Source organism: Gekko japonicus, unplaced genomic scaffold (assembly GCF_001447785.1).
Source record: "Gekko japonicus isolate JY-2015 unplaced genomic scaffold, Gekko_japonicus_V1.1 scaffold689, whole genome shotgun sequence".
NCBI classification, from domain to species: Eukaryota; Metazoa; Chordata; class Lepidosauria; order Squamata; family Gekkonidae; genus Gekko; species Gekko japonicus.
In genome coordinates, this window is record NW_015174862.1 from 284,006 (window position 1) to 303,393 (window position 19,388).

At 46.4% G+C, this 19,388-nt stretch overlaps 1 protein-coding gene across 1 annotated transcript in view; it reads left to right on the forward strand.

Moving 5' to 3' along the window:
- The first annotated feature begins 5,065 nt into the window (after nt 1-5,065).
- CREB3L2 (cAMP responsive element binding protein 3-like 2) overlaps nt 5,066-19,388 on the forward strand; it is a 127,511-nt gene continuing 113,188 nt past the window's right edge. Inside the window, exon 1 of the mRNA XM_015424716.1 lies at nt 5,066-5,442. Coding sequence (XP_015280202.1) covers nt 5,341-5,442 — 102 coding nt within the window. The 5' untranslated portion in view covers nt 5,066-5,340. The remainder of the gene's footprint in view (nt 5,443-19,388) is intronic.

A 19,388-nucleotide genomic window follows, 5' to 3' on the forward strand; every position in this document is an offset into this window, starting at 1 on the left:
ACTGGATCATGAGGGCATGAATACAGTGATAAAGGGGAGGCAAATCCAGTTGTACCCAGGAGAGCCACAGCATAATGAGCCCAACAAAACACAGACACACAGCATAATGAGCCCAATAAATACACACACACTGTAGAAAGGCACACAAAAGTTCATACCTTGAATAAAACTTTGTTGGTCTTAAAGGTGTTTTGTATTTCTCTTGTGTGATTGAGGCAGTCAAGGAAGGGGAGGAGCCTCAGCCAATGGAAGGGAAGAAAGTCTTGCCTTTGTCTCCTGTGCAATTGAGGGAGCCTGGCCAGAAAGCAAGCTCTGGCTTATTCCCTCTCTCCCCCTGGGGAGCCTCAACCAATGCAAAGAACAGAGGCTTGCCTATCTATCTCTCCCATGTGATTGAGAGAGTCTGACAAAGCAAGCTGCTATGCAGCAGTAGCAGAACTGGAAAAGGAAGCAGGAGAGAGCCAGTTGCTCATGGGCCAGATAGGAGCCCTGCAGGGGCTGGTTCTGGCCTGCAGGCCACAAGTTTGACTCCTCTGGAATAAAATAATAGCTCTTCCAATACATGTGATCACCATGTTGAGTGAACAGGGACAACCCACATATTTACCATGCATGTATAACTCTAATATGTGCACATGGACTATGGATATTTCAGGTTTCACATTCATATGTACTGCAGCTGCCTTACATGGTAAATACATGGCACAGCCTGTGTTCTCACAACATGGACAGCATGCATTCCTGACACATGCAGTTGGTAGGTTCCCAGTACACACAGCTGTAAGATCTGAAAAGTGCTAGTATAAAGATAATTGCAAAGAATTATTGCATTTCCACTCTGCCTTTCTTCCATCATGGAATCCAAGAAGGTATACATAGGGCTCCAAGGACACCCACACAGACAAGTAGATTCAAGTCCAGTAACTCCTTAAGAGATCAACAAGACTTTTGGGGTATAAACTTTTGAGAGTCAAAGCTCCCTTTGTAAGTTATCAGTGTTGACTCTCAAAAGCTTATACCCCAAATTTCTTGTGGGTCCCTAAGGTGTTACTGGACTTGAATCTTGTTGCTCTGCTGTAGACCACCACGGCTAACCCTCTGAAACCATCCAGACAAGTCCACTGCCTCGTGTTCTTTTCGACCACACTCTGAGATGGCCTTAGAAATATTTTTATTTGTACAGCTGCAGACGTTCTAAGGAAATTAGTCTCTGAATCCAATTTCCTGTAAGTGATTTCACTATGGAAGCACAAAAGAACCTTTTGGGATGTACACTTCTTGAAGCAGATAGTAGCCCGGGAAGAGAACGTTCCCAAACTGATGCCGAGGAGATGAACTCTTCTCTGGTTTCTGTCAAAGCTTTGTGAACTCTGATTCCCCTTTATGTTCATTAAACACTTCCAGACACACAGAGAGCTGCAGCATTTTCAAATGAACAGGGTTTTATTTGTGCTGTAGGATTTCAAAGCAAACACCACCAGCAGCGTCTCAAGCTCTTCTCTTTTGGCTGCAGTGTTTTGTGACCTGCTCCGAAGGATTTGTCAGACAGCGAGTCATTTGAAAGGGATTTTTATTTCAGTCGCTAGTCAGATGGGAAAGGATGTGATTTTATTTTTTTCCAAAGAACAGAGCCCCAAAAGCACTGGAAAAGGGAGGTATTTCTGCAGCCCGATCCACTGCACAATTACTCAGAAGTAAATGAGTGGGTCTTACTTCCTAGTAGGTGTGCACACGACTGAATTGCTGGCTTAGGGAATACTATACAGATACTTTAACCTCCAGCACTTCACAGATAAAAACAGAGGCGTGCTTTCAATGCCCCAATTCTCATGACAAGGATGATTGTCCCCCTCCCCCCAAAGAGTTGCCAACATCCAGGTTGCACCTGGAGACCTGCTATTACAATTGATCTCCAGAGAACATGATCAGCTGCCCTGGAGAAAATGGTCACTTTGGAAGCTGGACTCTACCAGCACTCGACCCTGCTGAGATCCCTCCCCTCCACCCCCCAAATGTCCAGGAATTTCCCAAGCAGGGGCTGGCAGCCCTACCAAACCTCCTCCCCTCCCCTTTACACATGGTGAAGCCCTTTCTCTATTCATTTACCCCACAATCGTTTGTCTTCCACCAGTTAATTAGGGGGGCAGGGCACTGTTTGTTTCCGTTAAAGACTGACTACTGATGGAACATTTTTTTTTTGCCATGTACTTGGAAGAGAATTCTTACAACGACAGATCAGACTTCACCCTGTCTCGAAGATGTAGATTAATAGGCATTACTGGGAGGTACTAAAACTAAGAAGAAGAAGAAGAAGAGATTGGATTTATACCCCGCCCTTCCCTTGGAGTCTCAGAACGGCTTACAAACTCCTTTCCCTTCCCCTCCCCACAACAGACACCCTGTGAGGTGGGTGGGGCTGAGAGAACTCTGACACAAACTGCTCTTTTTCAAGGACAGCTGTGCCAGAGCTTGCGACTGACCCAAGGTCACATCAGCAGGTGCAAGTGGAGGAGTGGGGAATCAAACCCGGTTCTCCCAGATTAGAGTCCGCACACTTAACCACTACAGGACAAGCGATTGCCCATAGGGAATACATGAGTGGACAGCGATTGCCCATAGGCAATACATGAATGCCAATAGAGAATACATAATTGCCCATAGGAAATAATGAAGAGTAGGCTTGCCCATTTGTGATGTCCTAGCGGCAAGGCCACCACCCCGGGGCTCAGGGAGGGGGCAGAATGTTTCACGCCTCCCGCTGCCGCCCGACAGTGGTGGCGGCCATAACTTTTTCAAGAGCTCCTAACGAGAGCTGGGGGAGCCAGAATGACCTCTCGCGTGTGATGTCCAAGCGGCGTGTGATGTCCGAGAGGTGGAATTTGCCCCTAGGAGTCCCAGGCCACCACCCCGGGGCTCAGGGAGGCGGCGGTACGTTTTGCCCCCCCCCACGGCCGCTGCCACCCGACAGCGGCGGCGGCCATAACTTTTAAAAGATCCCCTAATGAGGGCTGGGGGAGCCGGAATGACCTCTCGCAACGCCGCTTGGACATCACATGCGAGAGGTGGAATTTGCCCCTAGGAGTCCAAGGCCACCTACCCGGGACTCAAGGAGGAGGCGGAAAATCCCCCCCTGCTGCCACGGCTGCCCAACAGCGGCGGTGGCCATAACTTTTTTACGAGGGCTGGGGGAGCCAGAATGACCTCTTGCATGTGATGTCCGCGCGGCAACTCGGACATCACACGCGAAACGTGGAATTTTCCCCTAGGAGTCCAAGACCTAGGGAGGCGGCGGAACATTTCGCGCGCGCCCCGGCCATTGCTGCTGCAGTCCGACGGCAGCCATAACTGTTTAAAGAACCCCTAACGAGAGCTGGGGGAGCCGGAATGACCTTTCGCGTGTGATGTCAGAGCGGCAACACCGCTCGGACATCACACGCGAGAGGTGGAATTTGCCCCTAAGAGTCCAAGGCCACCACCCCGGGGCTCAGGGAGGCAGCGGAACATTTCACACACACACCCGCGGCCGTTGCCACCCGACAGCGGCCATAACTTTTTAAAGAGCCCCTAACGAGAGCCAGAATGACCTATGGGCAATATTGCCTATAGGCAATCATGGATTCTCTGTTGGCAATTATGTCCCTATGAGCAATCATGGATTCTCTATTGGCAGTTATGTACTTCATTATCCCGTATGGGCAAGCGTCCGCTCCATTATTCCTTATGGGCAGTCATGGATTCTCTATTGGCAATTATGTACTCCATTATCCCCTATGGGCAAGTGACCTCTCCATTATCCCCTATGGGCAGTTATGGATTCTCTATTGACAATTATGTACTGCACTATTCCCTCTGGGCAAGCCTATTCTCCATTATTCTCTATGGGCACTCATGTATTCCCTATGGGCAATCGCTGTCCTTAGTTTTAGTACATCTAGAGGTCTTGCAGTTTCAGGGCCAAACAGAAAGGAGGTTGTGGTCTTTTCTTTTTTAAGGTATTGTAAGCCGTCTTGAAGGATTGCTGAAAGGCGGGAGGGACAAGTTTTAAATAAATACTCAAAACTCCCTCGGCTCCTGGTCCCAACCGCTGTGCCAGGCTGCCTCTCAATCTCGGGCCATCCAGTCATCTTAATTCTGCAACCTTTATTTTGCCATCAGGTTGCAGGCAAATGATGGCAACCTGCATCTGCCTGGCAAACCCTGGACTTCCTTGGCGGCCTCCCATCCATCTACTAACCCGGGCTGGCCGTGCTTAGCGTCCAAACCCCGATGAGGACAAGGTAGCTGGGACTGGCCTGCTGCCTGTACAGACCCTTCTTCTTCTTCTTCTTCTTCATCATCATCAGTTGATGACGTTGTCGCTTGCCAAAGGAAGGCGGACTTTGTTCTCGCTTCCCCGCTGAGTCAATCCGGGGGAATGAGAATTCGACGCCGCACCTTGGGGGGTTGCGCTGAAGGGGATCAGCAAAAAAACCCAACACAACCATATGATCAGGCTCGGTCCCTCCTCTCTCTCCTCCCACCCCGACAGTCTTTCCAGCCGCAAAGCCACCTTCCCTCCTCTCCCCCCCGAGCGTCTGTTTTGGATTTTGCTCCCAGAGAAGCAGGCGGGGCTTTATCCAAGGCTGTATTCTTGTCGCTAAGCCATTGGCCGAGGCTCATGCCAGTCCTCGAGCGTCGCCCGTCCCGCGGAGCTTGTGGAGCGCCGCTTGCGGGAGGCCATTGGCCAGAGACGAAGCTTCCCGGGGAGCAACAGGGGCCTTCCCCTTCGGTGACGTCAGTGGGGTTCCCCGCCTCCATCCCACAGCTGGAGAGGCGTAGGAAGAGCCCGTGGAATTGGGAAGGGGGGAGGGAGAGACTCCGTTTCTGGCTTTTGACTGGGTGGAAACCTTCGAAGCAGGCGCCCTTCTTTGCAGCCATTGGCTGGGAGGCGGAGGAGCTAAACTTTTGGTGGTGGCGGCTGGTGGGAAGGTAGCGGCTGGTGTTTAGTCTCAGTTTGGAAGCGCTGCGGGGAGGGTCCGTCACTGGCTTGAGGACGAAGTTCTGAACTGGAAGACGAAGTGGAATCACGGGTGTAGCGTGGCGATCAGCTGGGCTGGTTGCCCTTTTGACAGCTCAGCTCTGCGAACGGGAGGACCGTGGCTGGGAAGTTTCCACACTTACGAACTATTGTCCCTTTTTGGGGAGGGGAGGAGTCAACGTGGAGAGAGTGAGGACCCAGGGGGGGTTGCCCGATGGAATAGCGGTGCTCCCTTGGACAAGAGCCTGAATCGAGGGTGTCCCGTCCCCGCCCCGCCCCCGTGTAGATTCCCTGACTAGGGTTGCTGTGGTTGTTAATCGGCCATGGAGATGCTGGAAGGCGGGGAGCAGAACCTCTTGCAGTGGGATCGAAAGCTGAGCGAACTGTCAGAACCGGTGGACTCTGATGCCCTGCTCTGCAGCACGGTGAGAAACGACAGCACTGGGATATGGGGTGGGAGTGGGGTGTGTGTGTCTCTGGGTTCTTGGTATGCTAATCCCCCCTCTTGTGAAAAAGAGGCAACGGCTGTTGCAGTCTAAACTTTGAGAGGGGATGGAGTGTCTAACTCCTATTGGGGTGAGTGGGGGAGCTTTGGCTCCTGCACATCTGGCTTCAGAGAGTTTTCCTCTTCTCGGGCGCATGGGTTCTCTGGGAGGAGTCTCTTTGAAGTCCTGCGCCTGTCTGGAACTGGCATCTGCCCTGCCATACCCTGTACTTGGCTGGGCTGTTTGTTATGCATTCTTTTCCCACTTGTGGAGCAAAAGCAACAAAGCGTTCTCTTAACGCTGGGAAGTGAGCGGTGGGCCAGATCTGAGTCTTGAGCACGGAGGACCTCTTGGAACAGTTGAAGCATTAAAAATGGAGGAGAGTTTGGAATTTCAGCTGAAGGGGAAAGGGGCTGACGCAAGAAGGAAACGACTTGAATGCTCATCTGGCTCTCCAAGGCCTTTGTAGAAATCTAGTGGCTCTTTGCATGTGGTGGAAACTTCATTTTACCCCAGTGGTTTCTTGGGGTTTTTTGGGTTGGTTTTTTTTGCATTTTAAAAGTAGGACTCTTCCTGTTTCTTTTCAAGAGAGCTGCTGAGTAACAGTTTTGATTAGGCTTTTCCTTCCTGGCCAGGCTTATATTAAGTTGTCAGCAAGAAGATAGCAGACTTTGCAGACTTAGGTGTAATAAGGTTCTTACTCTTTGTGTATGCTGCAGAAGCACCCAAACTTTGCACATCTGCCTCCTGGCCTCTTTCCATCTCCCTCCCTCCATTTGCTACTGGTCCACTATGAAAAACAATCTGGAAGAATGAATCTACCTCCCAAAAATATTTACATGGTACCATCATGGAAGGAAAAGCGGAGAAAACCAATGTTAGTAATTTGTGCCAGATGCTTTATTTGCTTTTCCCCTCCCCTGAAACAGCAGACCAGTAACTGTAAAGTCTGAGGGTTTAATGCCTAATCTTACTCTGGGCTATCAAACATCTAACACCTAAGGCAGGGTGACTCAAATCATGTTGAGATTGCCTTCTTTCCCTGAAGTAAGCCAAGGGATTCTTTGGGGAGGGGTGACAATGGACTGGAAGATGAAGCACATCTGGAATGTGCAAAATGTCTTTCCTCTCTGAATGGAGCCCAGAGAAAATGTGTCTTTATCCATGAGGATATATTTGCACAAACAGAATCTCTAAGTATATATTAGTACACATTAATGCCTTCTAGCGATCCTAGTGTGCCTCAGACAGACAGAAGCAAGATACCTGAAGCCCTGGCACAAAGTATAATTCATGGAAGCTATACATAAAGATGTTTCTGAGAGCCCTGTAGCATAAAACATCACTTCTGGACCTCCTGGGAAAGAGGATGAGCATCAAAACTGTTAGAATATGTAAGCCTTACTGGCTCTTATTATTTGCCTTTATTTGTTTACGTTATTTATAATCTGCCTTTCTCACTTGGGCTCAAGGTGGATTACACAGAGTGAGTCAGTACAGTTGGCAGATGGGACATTCAGTAAGCAATGCAATAAGATTAGGGTTGTAGAACCAACCAAAAGTCTAAAAACAACCGAAGCAAAGCATAAGTATTAACATGACACATTAAAGGATGCAGAATTCCATAGCAGGATCCTAGTTTCCACAAGCTATAGACCACAGTCCCTAGTAATTTTTCTAAGTGACTTTGTTGAATCATTTAGTACAATGCTACCCTGTTGCCTGCACAGAAAAGCCCTCTTGAATAATTCAGTTTTGCATAGTTTTCAGAAAGCCAGGAGACTGGAAGCCTTCCTGACCTTTTTAGCCAGGCTCTTCCACAAGGTGGGGGCCCCAACAGAGAAGGCAAGGCATGTGTACGGGCAGTTGTTGATTTTGCCCATTTGCAGGCTGGCACCTGCAGAAGACCCTGCTCAGATGTCTGAAGCTGTTGTGACGGAGCATAGGGAAGAGAGGTGGTCCAAGGCCATCAAGGGCTTTGTATGTGATAGCCCTTGAAGTGAAGTGCCTGCAGGATGGGAGTAAGATGCATACCCCATCTAGCTGCCAGTAATACCTGAGCTGAAGCGTTCTGCACCAACTGGAGTTTCCGAATTGATTTTGAGGGGAGACCAATGTACAGTGCGTTGCAGTAGTCTAGTCTTGATGTTACTTTGGCGTGGATCCAGGTGACCAGGCCAGCCATATCAAGATAAGGCGCCATCTTTCAGGCTAGGCTGAGGTGCAAGAAAGCCTTTTTTAGCAACTGCATTAACGTGCTTCTCCAATAATAAATTTCTTTCTGTTCTGTCTGATGAAGAAGGGAACAGACCCTAATACCAGAACAAGGTGTTCCAGCACAAGGTACCATCCCTGTATCTAAGAGTCTAGGGCTGGCACCCATATGCATCAGCAAACCTGCATAACAGGGTATGATGTAGAATTCTTCAACTAAACCTGGGCTATGACCTTCCTGAAAGTTAATTGCGATATCTGCATGTACCCAGACATATCGTTAAAAAGTAATAATAAAAAACCCTGGCCAGAGGATTAGATAGATCCTCCATGAATCTATCAGTGGCTACTAGCCATGGTGGTTGGGAGGGGGGAACCTCCACATTCAGCGTCACTAGACCTCTGAATCCCAGAGGGCATGTGGAAACATAGTGGTGGCAGTTGTGGGTGCCAGGAGTAGGGGAGGAGGGGAGGCTGGCCCTCGGGGATGTGGAGGACCTGTTGAGCAGGGGAGTGCAAGCCAAAGTTGGTGTGGCAAGGAGAAGAAGAAGAGAGAAGAGAAGAGATTGAATTTATCCCCCGCCCTTCACTACCCAAAGGTGTCTCAGAGCGGCTTACAAACTCCTTTCCATTCCCCTCCCCACAACAGATACCCTGTGAGGTAGGTGGGTCTGAGAGAGCTCTTGACAGAAACTGCTCTTTTTTCAAGAACAGCTCTTATCAGAACTACGGCTTGCCCAAGGTCATCCAGCAGCTGCAAGTGGAGGAGTGGGGACTCAAACCCGGTTCTCCCAGATTAGAGTCCGCGCACTTAACCACTACACCAAACTGGCTCTCAAACTGGAGGAGGAAGCAGGTGGACAAAGGGAGGCAAGCCAATGCAGTGAGGGGGCAAGCAGGCTGAGGCAAACCAGAGGTGGGCAGTGGGGGTGGGAGGAACTTGAGCTGGTGACAGGGAGGGGGAAATTTCCTCTGCGGTGTGGTTTCTCGTGAGTGCCTGCTTGTTTTGCCTATTGCTTATCTCTTGTGTTCTGTACCCACCATGCATGGGTACAGGGGATTTAATTATTTAAGAGAAGCTCTCTATGGTCAAAGACCATAGTGTTGCACTTGTATACTAAATTGTGCCTCAAATGGCTAGATGTTCCACAGGAGAGGCAGGTGGGCAAAAGATTGTGACAGAGCAGCTAGATCTCACTTGGCCCTTGAAGGCAGCCTGTCTTCCCTTGGCTGGCAACATGAGGCACAGTTGTACAGCCTCAAGACAACTGCTTCAAGATCTTTCCATGTGGTGCGTGTAACATTCTTTCTAGGGAGTCTTGTAACAGGATGGTGAAAGCTTGGCTGCAGGTGAAAGCCAGAATTATGCGTCAGGTGTAGTCTTGCGAAATGTCTCCAAGGGTAGTTTTTATATGGGAGTGTGTTGTAGTCTGTGCTCAAGACGGCAGATCTGCCAGTGATGGCAGCTAGGACTCAAGCTGGTAGAGAAGCATGTAGCCGCTTTACAAGATGGAGTTATCAGAAAGCTCTCCAGGATTTTCAGTAGTTGGAAGGGTACCTGGTTCCATGGTAGGACTCATGCTGACGTGCTGTCTCTGGCATTAAGAATAGCAGGGCTGGAAAAAAGTAATGGCTTGAGACAATGGAGAGTTTAGATTCTGGATGGACAAAAGGAAATAATTCTTTACACAGAGAGTGATTGAAACGTGGAATTCTCTGTCAGAGGATGTAGTGATGGCCACCAGGATAAACAGCTTTAAAAGAGAATTAGATAGATTCTCCATGAATCTATCGGTGGCTGGTTGGGGGGAATCCTCCGCATTCAGAGTCACGAGACCTCTGAATCCCAAAGCCAGGAGGCAACATCAGAGGAAAGGCTCCGCCTCTATGCCCTGTTATTGGCTGTCCAGAGGAACTGGTTGCCCACTGTGTGAGACAGGATGCTGGACTAGATGGAGCATTCATCTGATCCAACAGGGCACATCTTATGTTCTTATTAGATTCTTATTAGAGTTACCTCCCATGGGGACAGATGACATACCCATGGTCTGATTCTGTATATGACACATTTTGTATGTTCAAGAATTTGAAAGCTCATGTTAACTTTCAGGCACACTGAAGACATGTATCTGACAGTGAGGGAAGGCTTTAAATGGGAGGTTGGATCCCTGTCCTGCAGTTTACAAGAGACCAGTGACCATTATTACCATAGATGGCTTTCCTGTACCCATACCCAATTTGCGTATACCAAGATTGTGGGGTTTGGATCCAGTGAAGAGGAAAGATGGCTGTTCCTGGATTGCTTCATAGCTTCTCACATGAGAATACGATGCAGACAAGATGAAACAATGAAGCTCTTTCATCTCCACCCCCACAACTCTCTGGCTGCATGATAACAACAAAATTAATGGCGGTGTTCTAAGGCAAACCTGTAAAACATGCTGCTTGTTGCCCATTTGGCTTCTGAAAGATCTAACCTCCGTCAGGCCTGGTGCACAGATGCAGGGAAGTGTGGTGGCAGGAAAAAAGACTCTTATCTCTTTTGGCTTTCTATGCTGGCTTTCTGTTTCTGGGGGCTTCTAGCCTAGCAGTGTTGTAAATGCCGTCCTCTGTGATTGTCTGTCTACAATATCTTGTGCTACAGTCCATTCAGTCACTGGAGTTCTGTGCCGCCTCATTCCCCCTTAGGGTTGCCAGGTGCCTCCAGTCACCAGTGGGGGATTGGGGGGGGGTAGGGTTGCCTGATCAAGGTTGGGAAACTCCTTGAGATTTGGGCATGGAGCCTGGGGTGGACAGGGACCTCAGTGGGGCACAATGCCACAGAGCCCACCCTCCAAAGCATCCATTTTCTCCAGGGGAAGTGATCTCTGTAGTCTGGAGATGAGCTGTAATTCCGGGGGATCCCCAGGTCCCACATGAAGCCTGGAAACCCTATTCTCCCTACATGTGTGAGTAAGGCCTCAGTCTCCTCTGTACCACCAGCTCAGCCTCTTTCACATTTTGAGCAATGTATAAGATGGACGAATGAGTGTTCTTAGTGGCTGTGTGTGTCAAGTGCCCAAATTGTTTATGGCAACTCTATGATGTTCTATGGTTAACAGCCTTGCTCAGGTATTGCAAACTAAGTAGGGTTGCCAAGTCTCACCTTGTTCCGGAGTGGGTTGATCCTGGCGTGCGTGCGCGTAAAGCATGCGCGGGGTGCATCCATGTCACCAGGAAGTGAGGTGACGACGCTGGGCATGCTGGGGGCGGGGCCACGACCATCCAAGGGAAAAACATAGAGTTTTCCCTCGGATGACTGTGGCCCCACCCCCAGCATGCCTGGCGTGGTCGCATCACTTCCTGGTGACGTGCACGTCAGGGTGGAGTTCCCCCCGAGGCCCTGCGGCGGGGAACGGGCCTCTGGGGCGGGGGTTTCCCTGCCCCCCGGGGGGACTTGGCAAGCCTAAAACTAAGGGCTGTGTCTTACTTGACTGAGTCAACCCATCTCATGTTGGGTCTTTCTCTTTTCCTAGCCTGTTGTCTTCAACTTTTCCTAGCCTTATTGATTTCTCCTTTGAGTCTTGTCTTCTCATAATATGACCAAAGTAGGATTGCCTTGGTCTAGTCATTTTAGCATCTAGAGAGAATTCAGGCTTAATTTGGTTTAGAACCCATTTATTTGTCTTTTGGTCAGTCTACGGTATCCACAAAGCTCTCCTCCGACACCACATTTCAGATGAATCAATTTTCTTCCTGTCGGCTTTCTTCATTATCCAACTTTTACACCTCTACAAAGTAATGGAGAATAGGGTAGTATGAATTGTCTTCATCTTGGTCGCCAGCACCACAACCTTATGCTTAAGGATCTTCTTTGGCTCCTTCATGGCTGCCCTCCCCAGTCTCAGTCTCCTTCTGATGTCTTGGTTGCAGTCTCCAATTTGGTTTATGACTGAACCAAGGAATAGAAAACCTTTAACAATTTCAGTTTCTTCACCATCAGCCTTAAAGTTGTGTAAATCCCCAGTACTCATGACTGTTGTCTTCTTGATGTTCAGCTGCAATCCAGCTTTGGCACTTTCTGCTTCAACCTTCATCAGTAGTCGTCTGAGGTCTTCACTGTTTCCTGCCAGTCTTTAGCTGATGCTGTAGCGGCTGTGAATCCTGCCTCTCTTCTGAATAGGCACCCTGTTTTCTGAGCAGCTCGCTTGCCTCCCAAAGGTAATCTGAACAGCCTTTGAAAGCTGTGCTGAATAGGGCCAGTCTTCTTACTCCTCCTGACAGGCAAATCAAAGTGAGGAAAGAAGCTCAGGGACTTTGTTGATGGATGCCCCTGGATGAGGCCTTTTCCCTCTCTTCTGCCTTCTGAATCGAATTTCTGAAAAGATGGATAAAAAACCCTGCCTATTGCAGAATAACTGTTTCAGTCTTATTTATATATTTATTTATTCTGCTTCATTTACATCCTGCCTTTCTCCCTAGTGATCACGTCAAGTGGCTTACATTATGTCCCCAGTCTAATTAAAATAATCCATGGCCAAGCTCCATCAAATCCAAGGCCAACTATTGGTTCTTAGTGATTTCAGCTGTGCCATGCGAGAAAGATGTAAATTCAAGGCTGCTTAATCTTAAAGTCTGTCAGCATAGTTAAATGGTGTGTTCATATTTTGGACTGTGATATAAATAGCTGGCACTCAGCTGTGGCATGTTTGCCTTCAGTGCTTTAGGTCATGTCCCAGGTTTGCACAGCATCCCTAGTGGTGAGGAAGAGTCACTGCAAGGCAGGGATGGCCAGGCTACTGCTCCAGTAAGGGAGGGAGTTGCACAAAATAGGCTAGGGTAGGGCCCCCCAATGTGCCCACCGCCAAGTGTTTTTGGAAAGTGGGCAGGGGCTTTTGCCCAGCAAGAGTTCTGACTGGCCACTAGAGATTTGATTGGCTGTGCAGATTTTTAAAAATATTGCTTTGGCAGCAGCTGCCACCACAGCACAATGATCTTCACTATGGCGGCTGTTTGTGGCTGGCTCCACCTCCTGCAGCAGCTATTTTGTGGCAGCCATTTTGTGGCTGTGTCCGCCATGCTGTGTCAGAATTACAAAGGTGCCTGCAGGCCTTGAGACAGAAATCACATAATTTGAAACAATATCCCCAGTCGGACATTTCCCCTCAGGCCACTTCCTGGCATATGGTACCACTGGATAATTATGGCTTATAAAATGTTCACCCTCTTGCATAAACAGATTTTAAGATTTTAATAAGCAGTAAGATTTCCCCCCACTATTTGTCCAAAGCGCAAAACTGCACCTCCTCCTCCTCCTCCTCCTCCTCCTCCTGCCAGAATTCCAACGGGGCCCTTAAGCTGAAAAAGAGGTTGTGGGCCCCTGGCCAGGACTTCAGCAGTGGGCCACAAAGCCTGCATCAGCTGTCCCTCTGAAGCAACCCATGGTCCATCCACCTAACTTGCTTCTGGGTGCTACAGCCCTGACACACAGCTAACTAATATTCTGGCCATTTTCACCAATGTATGTAGGAACATGCGTTACAACATTGTGAAAACAAAGTGTTTGTCAGGGCACTCAAATTTAGTCTCTCAGGGCTTGATTCCCCCCCCCTTCCCCTCAGGATTAGCTTCTGTTGTCAGCAGTGTAGTGCACAGTTGCTGTCTCAGCTACTGTAGAGGTGTGCTAGTCCCAGAGGGGATGAATCCAGGTGCAGGATGTTAACATGCCGCTCAAGGAATGGGTTGGGTTTGAAAGCATGAACTTCTACATGTGATGTGTCTCTTGCTAATCTCTCAGGAATCTGACCATTTTTATGCTTTGTTTTTATATACTGGAATGTTTTTGTGTGACATCGGTGAACATTTTAGAAATCCGTATGGGTTCCATTTTTAGAGAGATGTTTCACATGTGAGACTTCTGTGTGCACCTGTTAATATTTTTATTTTTAAAAATGTATAATTTTTCTAATCAAATATGTCAGTTGGAAGCATGAGCAGTTAAAGTTTGAGCAGCTGATCTGGGACTGAGGAAGCGTGGGCGCAGATTTTGTGTCTAGCAGAAGACGTTGTTGTGGGCTGTGGCAGAGCATCTGCTTGGCCTGCAGCATGTCCCAGGTTTGTTTCCTGGCATCTCTAGTTAAAAGGATCACGTAGTAGGTGATGTGAAAGACGTCTGCTTGAGCTGCTGCCAGTCTGATTACACGATTCTGACCCTGATCCTCCCATGTAAGGCAGCTTCATGTCTTTATATTAAGTGATATGCCAGTGCTGCAAAACATACTATAGCAGATATGTTGGTAATCCTCATTGCAGTAAGAATCCAGGTGCATCAGAAATACCTGAAGATGAGTTCTTGATGGAAATGATGGATTGGTGCCCAATTAAAAAATATATATACTTCATACTGTGGGAAATCCTTCAGTATTAGAGGCTTCATATAAATATCTTGATATTTACCATAAGTTTTCCATTCTTTTCTGAGGAAGATTTCGAAATGAGCAACTTATCCAGAAATCTCATCTTGAATGGACTTTTCAGACTTTTGAACGGACTTTCCATATATGTATTTAAAGAACACATGAATGGACTTTTAATATTTATTTATGAGAAAATTGTAAAATGATATGTATCATATACAATTGATATTACAAATTGAATTATCATAGAATATTTTATAAATATAAAAATATAAAAAACAAACAATTAGTTATGGTACATAGTTTTATTATAGTCATTTATTAATTCATTGTTTCGATTAATGCACTTAGCGTCTTGTTTCACAATAGTGTCTCTGCTATAGTTGATATCTATATTACACTGATTCCCATAGCTGTTATATATAGTGTTGCAAAACATAACTTTTTAAATAGCTTTATTAAAGTCTAATGTAGCAAAAAAGAAAAACAACTGGAAAGAGTTCTGTAGTTCTGTTTTTGTGTGCATAGATATATCAATAACTTTTAGATTTCATATCCCCTTGTACTTCGTCATTGTGTATACAGTATGCAACAACCAGCCTTATTAAAAATACTTTCCTTTCATGTGTTTTTTGTGTGGCAGTTTCCCCATAGCTTGACTAAATGTCACAGCTGTTTGCTTTAAGCATTGACTATTAACTAGCTGTTTAATAGTAATAGCCTTTAAGGAAGTTGACGAAGGTTCTTTACTGAATGACCTTCCTAATTTATAGCCAGTTCAGCAGTTTGGAGTTACTGTTTTTAAACATTTTATTTTGCTATGTTGCCTGGATTTGTGTCAAAAGGTTACTTTAAAGATTTTTGTGTGCATGTGATTAATTCTGTTTTGTAATGTCTTACATTTGAGTTGTATAAAACTTTTTTTGCAACTGGGTATAATTCTAATGTAGCAGTGATATCCATATCCAATCACCTTTCAGATCTGTTTTTGACTCCTTACTACACTTTCTTTTGTGTGCTGACGACGATCAAGCACAAAACCCCCGGTAGTAACTTGTAACATAATCTATGAACATATTTTGGTTTTATACCATGCGTTAACAGTTTCTCAGGGGAAAATTTTTTGGAGATTGTAGTCTTGGTTAAGAATATTAGAAATTGCAACCTTCCGTGGACCCTGGCTATCTTTTTTAGGGTGCCTTCAAGGAGAATAAAAGACTGTTAAGCGAGTTGTGGTGTGGCTCACCCCTGTGGAACAACAAACATGGCCAGTGTGTTCATATTTACACCCCCTTTTATTCCTGTGTGTGATGAAGGCACAGTGTACCTTAAATCCTGTTGACTTGCGCAATGTTGATCCTTTGTTGGACCACTGTACCTGTCTGACCTATTTTAACATATTGATTCAGGAGGAAATGTTTGCTTGTTGCATTGTTTACAAAGTAATCAAAAAGCAGGTTCCTTCTAACCAGGAACTTGTAAATGTCAAAGGATTACCTGAGCCTTGGGAATTCACCTCTGTGACATTTTAGTGGTTTTTATTAACTTCCTTTGCCAGTGCAACGTCTGTTTTGTGTACTATAGATTTGTCTAGGGACCAAGAGCAATTTTTTTTTGAGCAGATGGTTGAAGTGTACTGAGATTGTTGTGAACCGCCCTGAACCCATTTACGGGGAGGGTGGTATACAAATCAAATAAATAATAAATAAATAAAACTGGAGCTATGTTTGACATGCTCAAAGTCTGCTGGTTTTGTGACAAGCAGTAGAATGTAGTAGTTGTTAGACTAGGACGGAGGAGACCTGTGTTCAGATCTTCACTGCCATGAGTCTCATTGATTGACTGGTCCAAAGTTTTATCTGCAGGATAGTTCTGAAAACAGAGTGGGGGTTGTAATGGGGGGAGCATCTATGCCACAATGAGCTCCTTGGGGGAAGGGTGGAAGATTAACATCTAATGGATTAAATAATTCTTTAGAGAGTTGAAAGTGATTGCACTTATATTACGAATGTAAGAGGAGCCGACTGGATCAGACCAGTGGTCCGTCTAGTCCAGCATACTGTTTCACAACCACCAAGCAATTGCCCTGGAGGGTCAAACAAACAGGGCATAGAGGCCAAGACCCTCCACTGCTGTGGTCTCCCAGTACTGGTATTCAGAGGTTTGCTTCCTCTGTAGATGCAGGTTTCCTTTAGTCCCTATGGCTGGTAGCCACTGATGAACCTATCCTCCGTGAATCTACCTAATCTCCTTTTAAAGCTATCTATTCCCGTGGCCATCAGTATATCCTCTGGCAGTGAATTCCACAGTGTAATTACTCATTGTGTAGAGAACTATTTCCTTTTGTCCGTCCTGCACCTATTACCCAACAATTTCACTGGGTGCCCTCCCCCAGTGCTCTTCTTAGGGGAGACAGAGAAAAAGCTCCCTCTATCCACTTTCTTCACACCATGAATAGTTTTATATGAGCATGACCTTGCTAACGTGTGATATGAGTGCAATTGTGCGATAGTTTGAACATTCCTTGGCATTGCCCTTCTTTGGGATTGGAATGCATACTGACCTTTTCCAACCCTGTGGCCACTGTTGCGTTTTCCAAATTTGCTGGCAAATTGAGTGCAGCAACAGCATCATCTTTTAAGACTTTGAATAGCTCAGCTGGAATACCATCACCTCCACTAGCTTTGTTGTTAGTAATGCTTTCTAAGGCCCATTTAACTTCACATTCCAGGATGTCTGGCTTGAGGTCAGTGATTATACCGTCGTGGTTTTCAAGGATACTGACGGCTTTTTTGTAGCAGGAACTCCTTTGCATGTTAGGCCACACACCCCTAATGTAGCCAATCCTAATTAGTTTCTGCTGTTGAGTGTGGCCTATTATGCTAATGGGTTCCTGCTGGGTGTGGCCAACTTGGAAGCCAACTGGAACTCTGTTTCTGTGTGTTCCTGCCCAAAAATAGCCCTGATTATACCGTCATGGTTGTCAAGGACATCGAGGTCTTTCTTGTATAGTTCTTCTGTGTATTGTTGCCATCTTTTCCTAATCTCTTCTGCTTCTGTTAGGTCCCTACCGTTTTTATCCTTTATCATGGCCAGCTTTGCATGGAACGCTCCCTTGATTTCTCCAATTTTCTTGAAGAGATCTTTAGTCCTTCCCATTCTGTTGTTTTCCTCTATTACTTTGCTCATTCAGGAAGGCCTCCTTATCTCTCCTTGCTGTTCTCTGGAAATCTGCATTCAGTTGGGTAAATCTTTCCTTTTCGCCTTTGCCTTTAGCTTTCCTTCTTTCCTCTGCTATTTGTAAAGCCTCATCAGAAAGCCACTTTGCTTTCTTGCATTTCTTTTTCTTTGGGATGGTGGTGATTGCTGCCTCTTGTACAATGTCACTAACCTCCGTCCATAGTTCTTCAAGCACTCTATGAAATCTAGACCCTTGAAGTCGTGGGGCCTAGCCCCGAGATGCCCCACTGGAGCTACGGGCCTAGTGGGCTTGCTGTCACTTGGGGTGTCAGCCTCTCTGGACAACCAGTCATGTTCCCTTGTAGCTATTCAATCTATTTTGAAGAGTGACAGAAAAGTGTTGTGTGAATTGGCCTTTATTTAGACCTCAGCAAGTAGCTTGACTTTAAGAAGTGGAAATTAAAAGAGCTCAGCAAATCCATAAGGAACACTTAGGAATTTATTTTAATGTGTAGCTAGATACATATTTTGGGGGGAAAGGTGGAGCTGAGCATGTGGGGTTTAGTGAGGCTGTTTCTTAAAGGTGAGGAAAGAAATAGCATCATTCATCTCTCCCCCCCCCCAACTTCCTGTTAAAGGAAATTCTGGTCTGGATTGGGAGGTCATGCTGCGCTGCCTGTTTGTGTGTGTGTGGGTTTAGAATCAACCCTGGAACACTTTTGTTGAATTCTCCCCCTTATTGGTTTGAATAAGTACCCTTGGCTTCTCTTGTTGTGTCTTTGCCACCCAAAGTTCACAGTAGAAATTGTTCTTTGAGATGAGCTGGGAAAACTTTGAGCTTTCATTATCGCTTCAGATAAATTACCCAGAAAAAGCTGCTAAATTTAACCAGGCAATCTGCAGTGGCCCTTGGCTCTGTAGTCAGATAAGGTCTGTCTGAAGAACTTATCTCCTTGAAGGTGCTCCCTTGGGGCTTCCAGTATTTCCCCCCCCTGAAAATGCTGTGTTCTCTCGGTGCCCATATTCATTAAGCAAAACTCTCAGCTCTTACTGCCAAAGTTGGTGTAACTTTCTTGCACTATCTAATGTAGAAAAGGGGCATAACTCTGTATCCCTATGTATGGAATGAGAACCTGTTTCATGATATTTCCAAATTATCTGCTTCAGATTTTTCAGTTGACTTGGACTCTTTTGTGTTGGCACTTAAAAAAGTAAATATAGCTAACCCTGGGAAAGATTATGGTTAACTGCTGGAAGCTTTTAAATATAGTAATAAGAACACTTGTAATGGTCAAGGGTAGACAGGTCAAAGGCTAAGCTTCCTCATGGCTGAGGTCTCCATTTTCCCTTTTGGAAGCACAGGGGGAAGTAGAAAGGATATTTTTTGTGATGGATGGAACAGACTCTTGAGCCCAAGGGTGCTGCGTAATTGGAGTCTTCGAGGAAGGACTGGGAGGACTGTCTTCCCTCAGTGGTGGCTGAGAAGACCAGGGAGTTGTCTTCGTGTCCTGAGACTCCATTCAAGATAACCAACCATCCCTGGGCAAGCTTGCTCTCTTCCAGCAGTAATGGGGTCATCTATTATCGTTGTCACAAGTGGTAGAGAAAATTTTACCACATATCTGCTATATACATATAATAAAATACCCTGATCATTTTGTGAAATGTCCTGATGAATGGGACTTCCTAACTGGGAGGGCAGTTTTCCTGATATTACTGATAGCCAGCATGGTGTAGTGGTTAAAGAGTAGGAACTGAGAAATCTAGGTTCAAATCCACACTCGTGCCTTGGAAACTTGCTGAGTGACTTTGGGCCCGTCACACGCTCTCAGCCTAACTTACCTCACAGGGCTGTTGTAGGGGAGCCATGTGGGCAAAACGTCTACTTTGTGAGCTGCTGGTATTAAAGTTCTGAGCAAGCGATTTGGCTGCTGCATGAATTAGTTGGCTCTGGAGCCATCCTTCCTGAGCTGAGACAAAAATGTGTGAGCTGGAGGTTGAAAAACTGTGAGCTAGCTGTTGGATCCCCAAGCATCGAGAATAAATCCACGTTTTCAAGAAAAGCAAAATTTATTTCAAAGCGTTGAAGACATACTC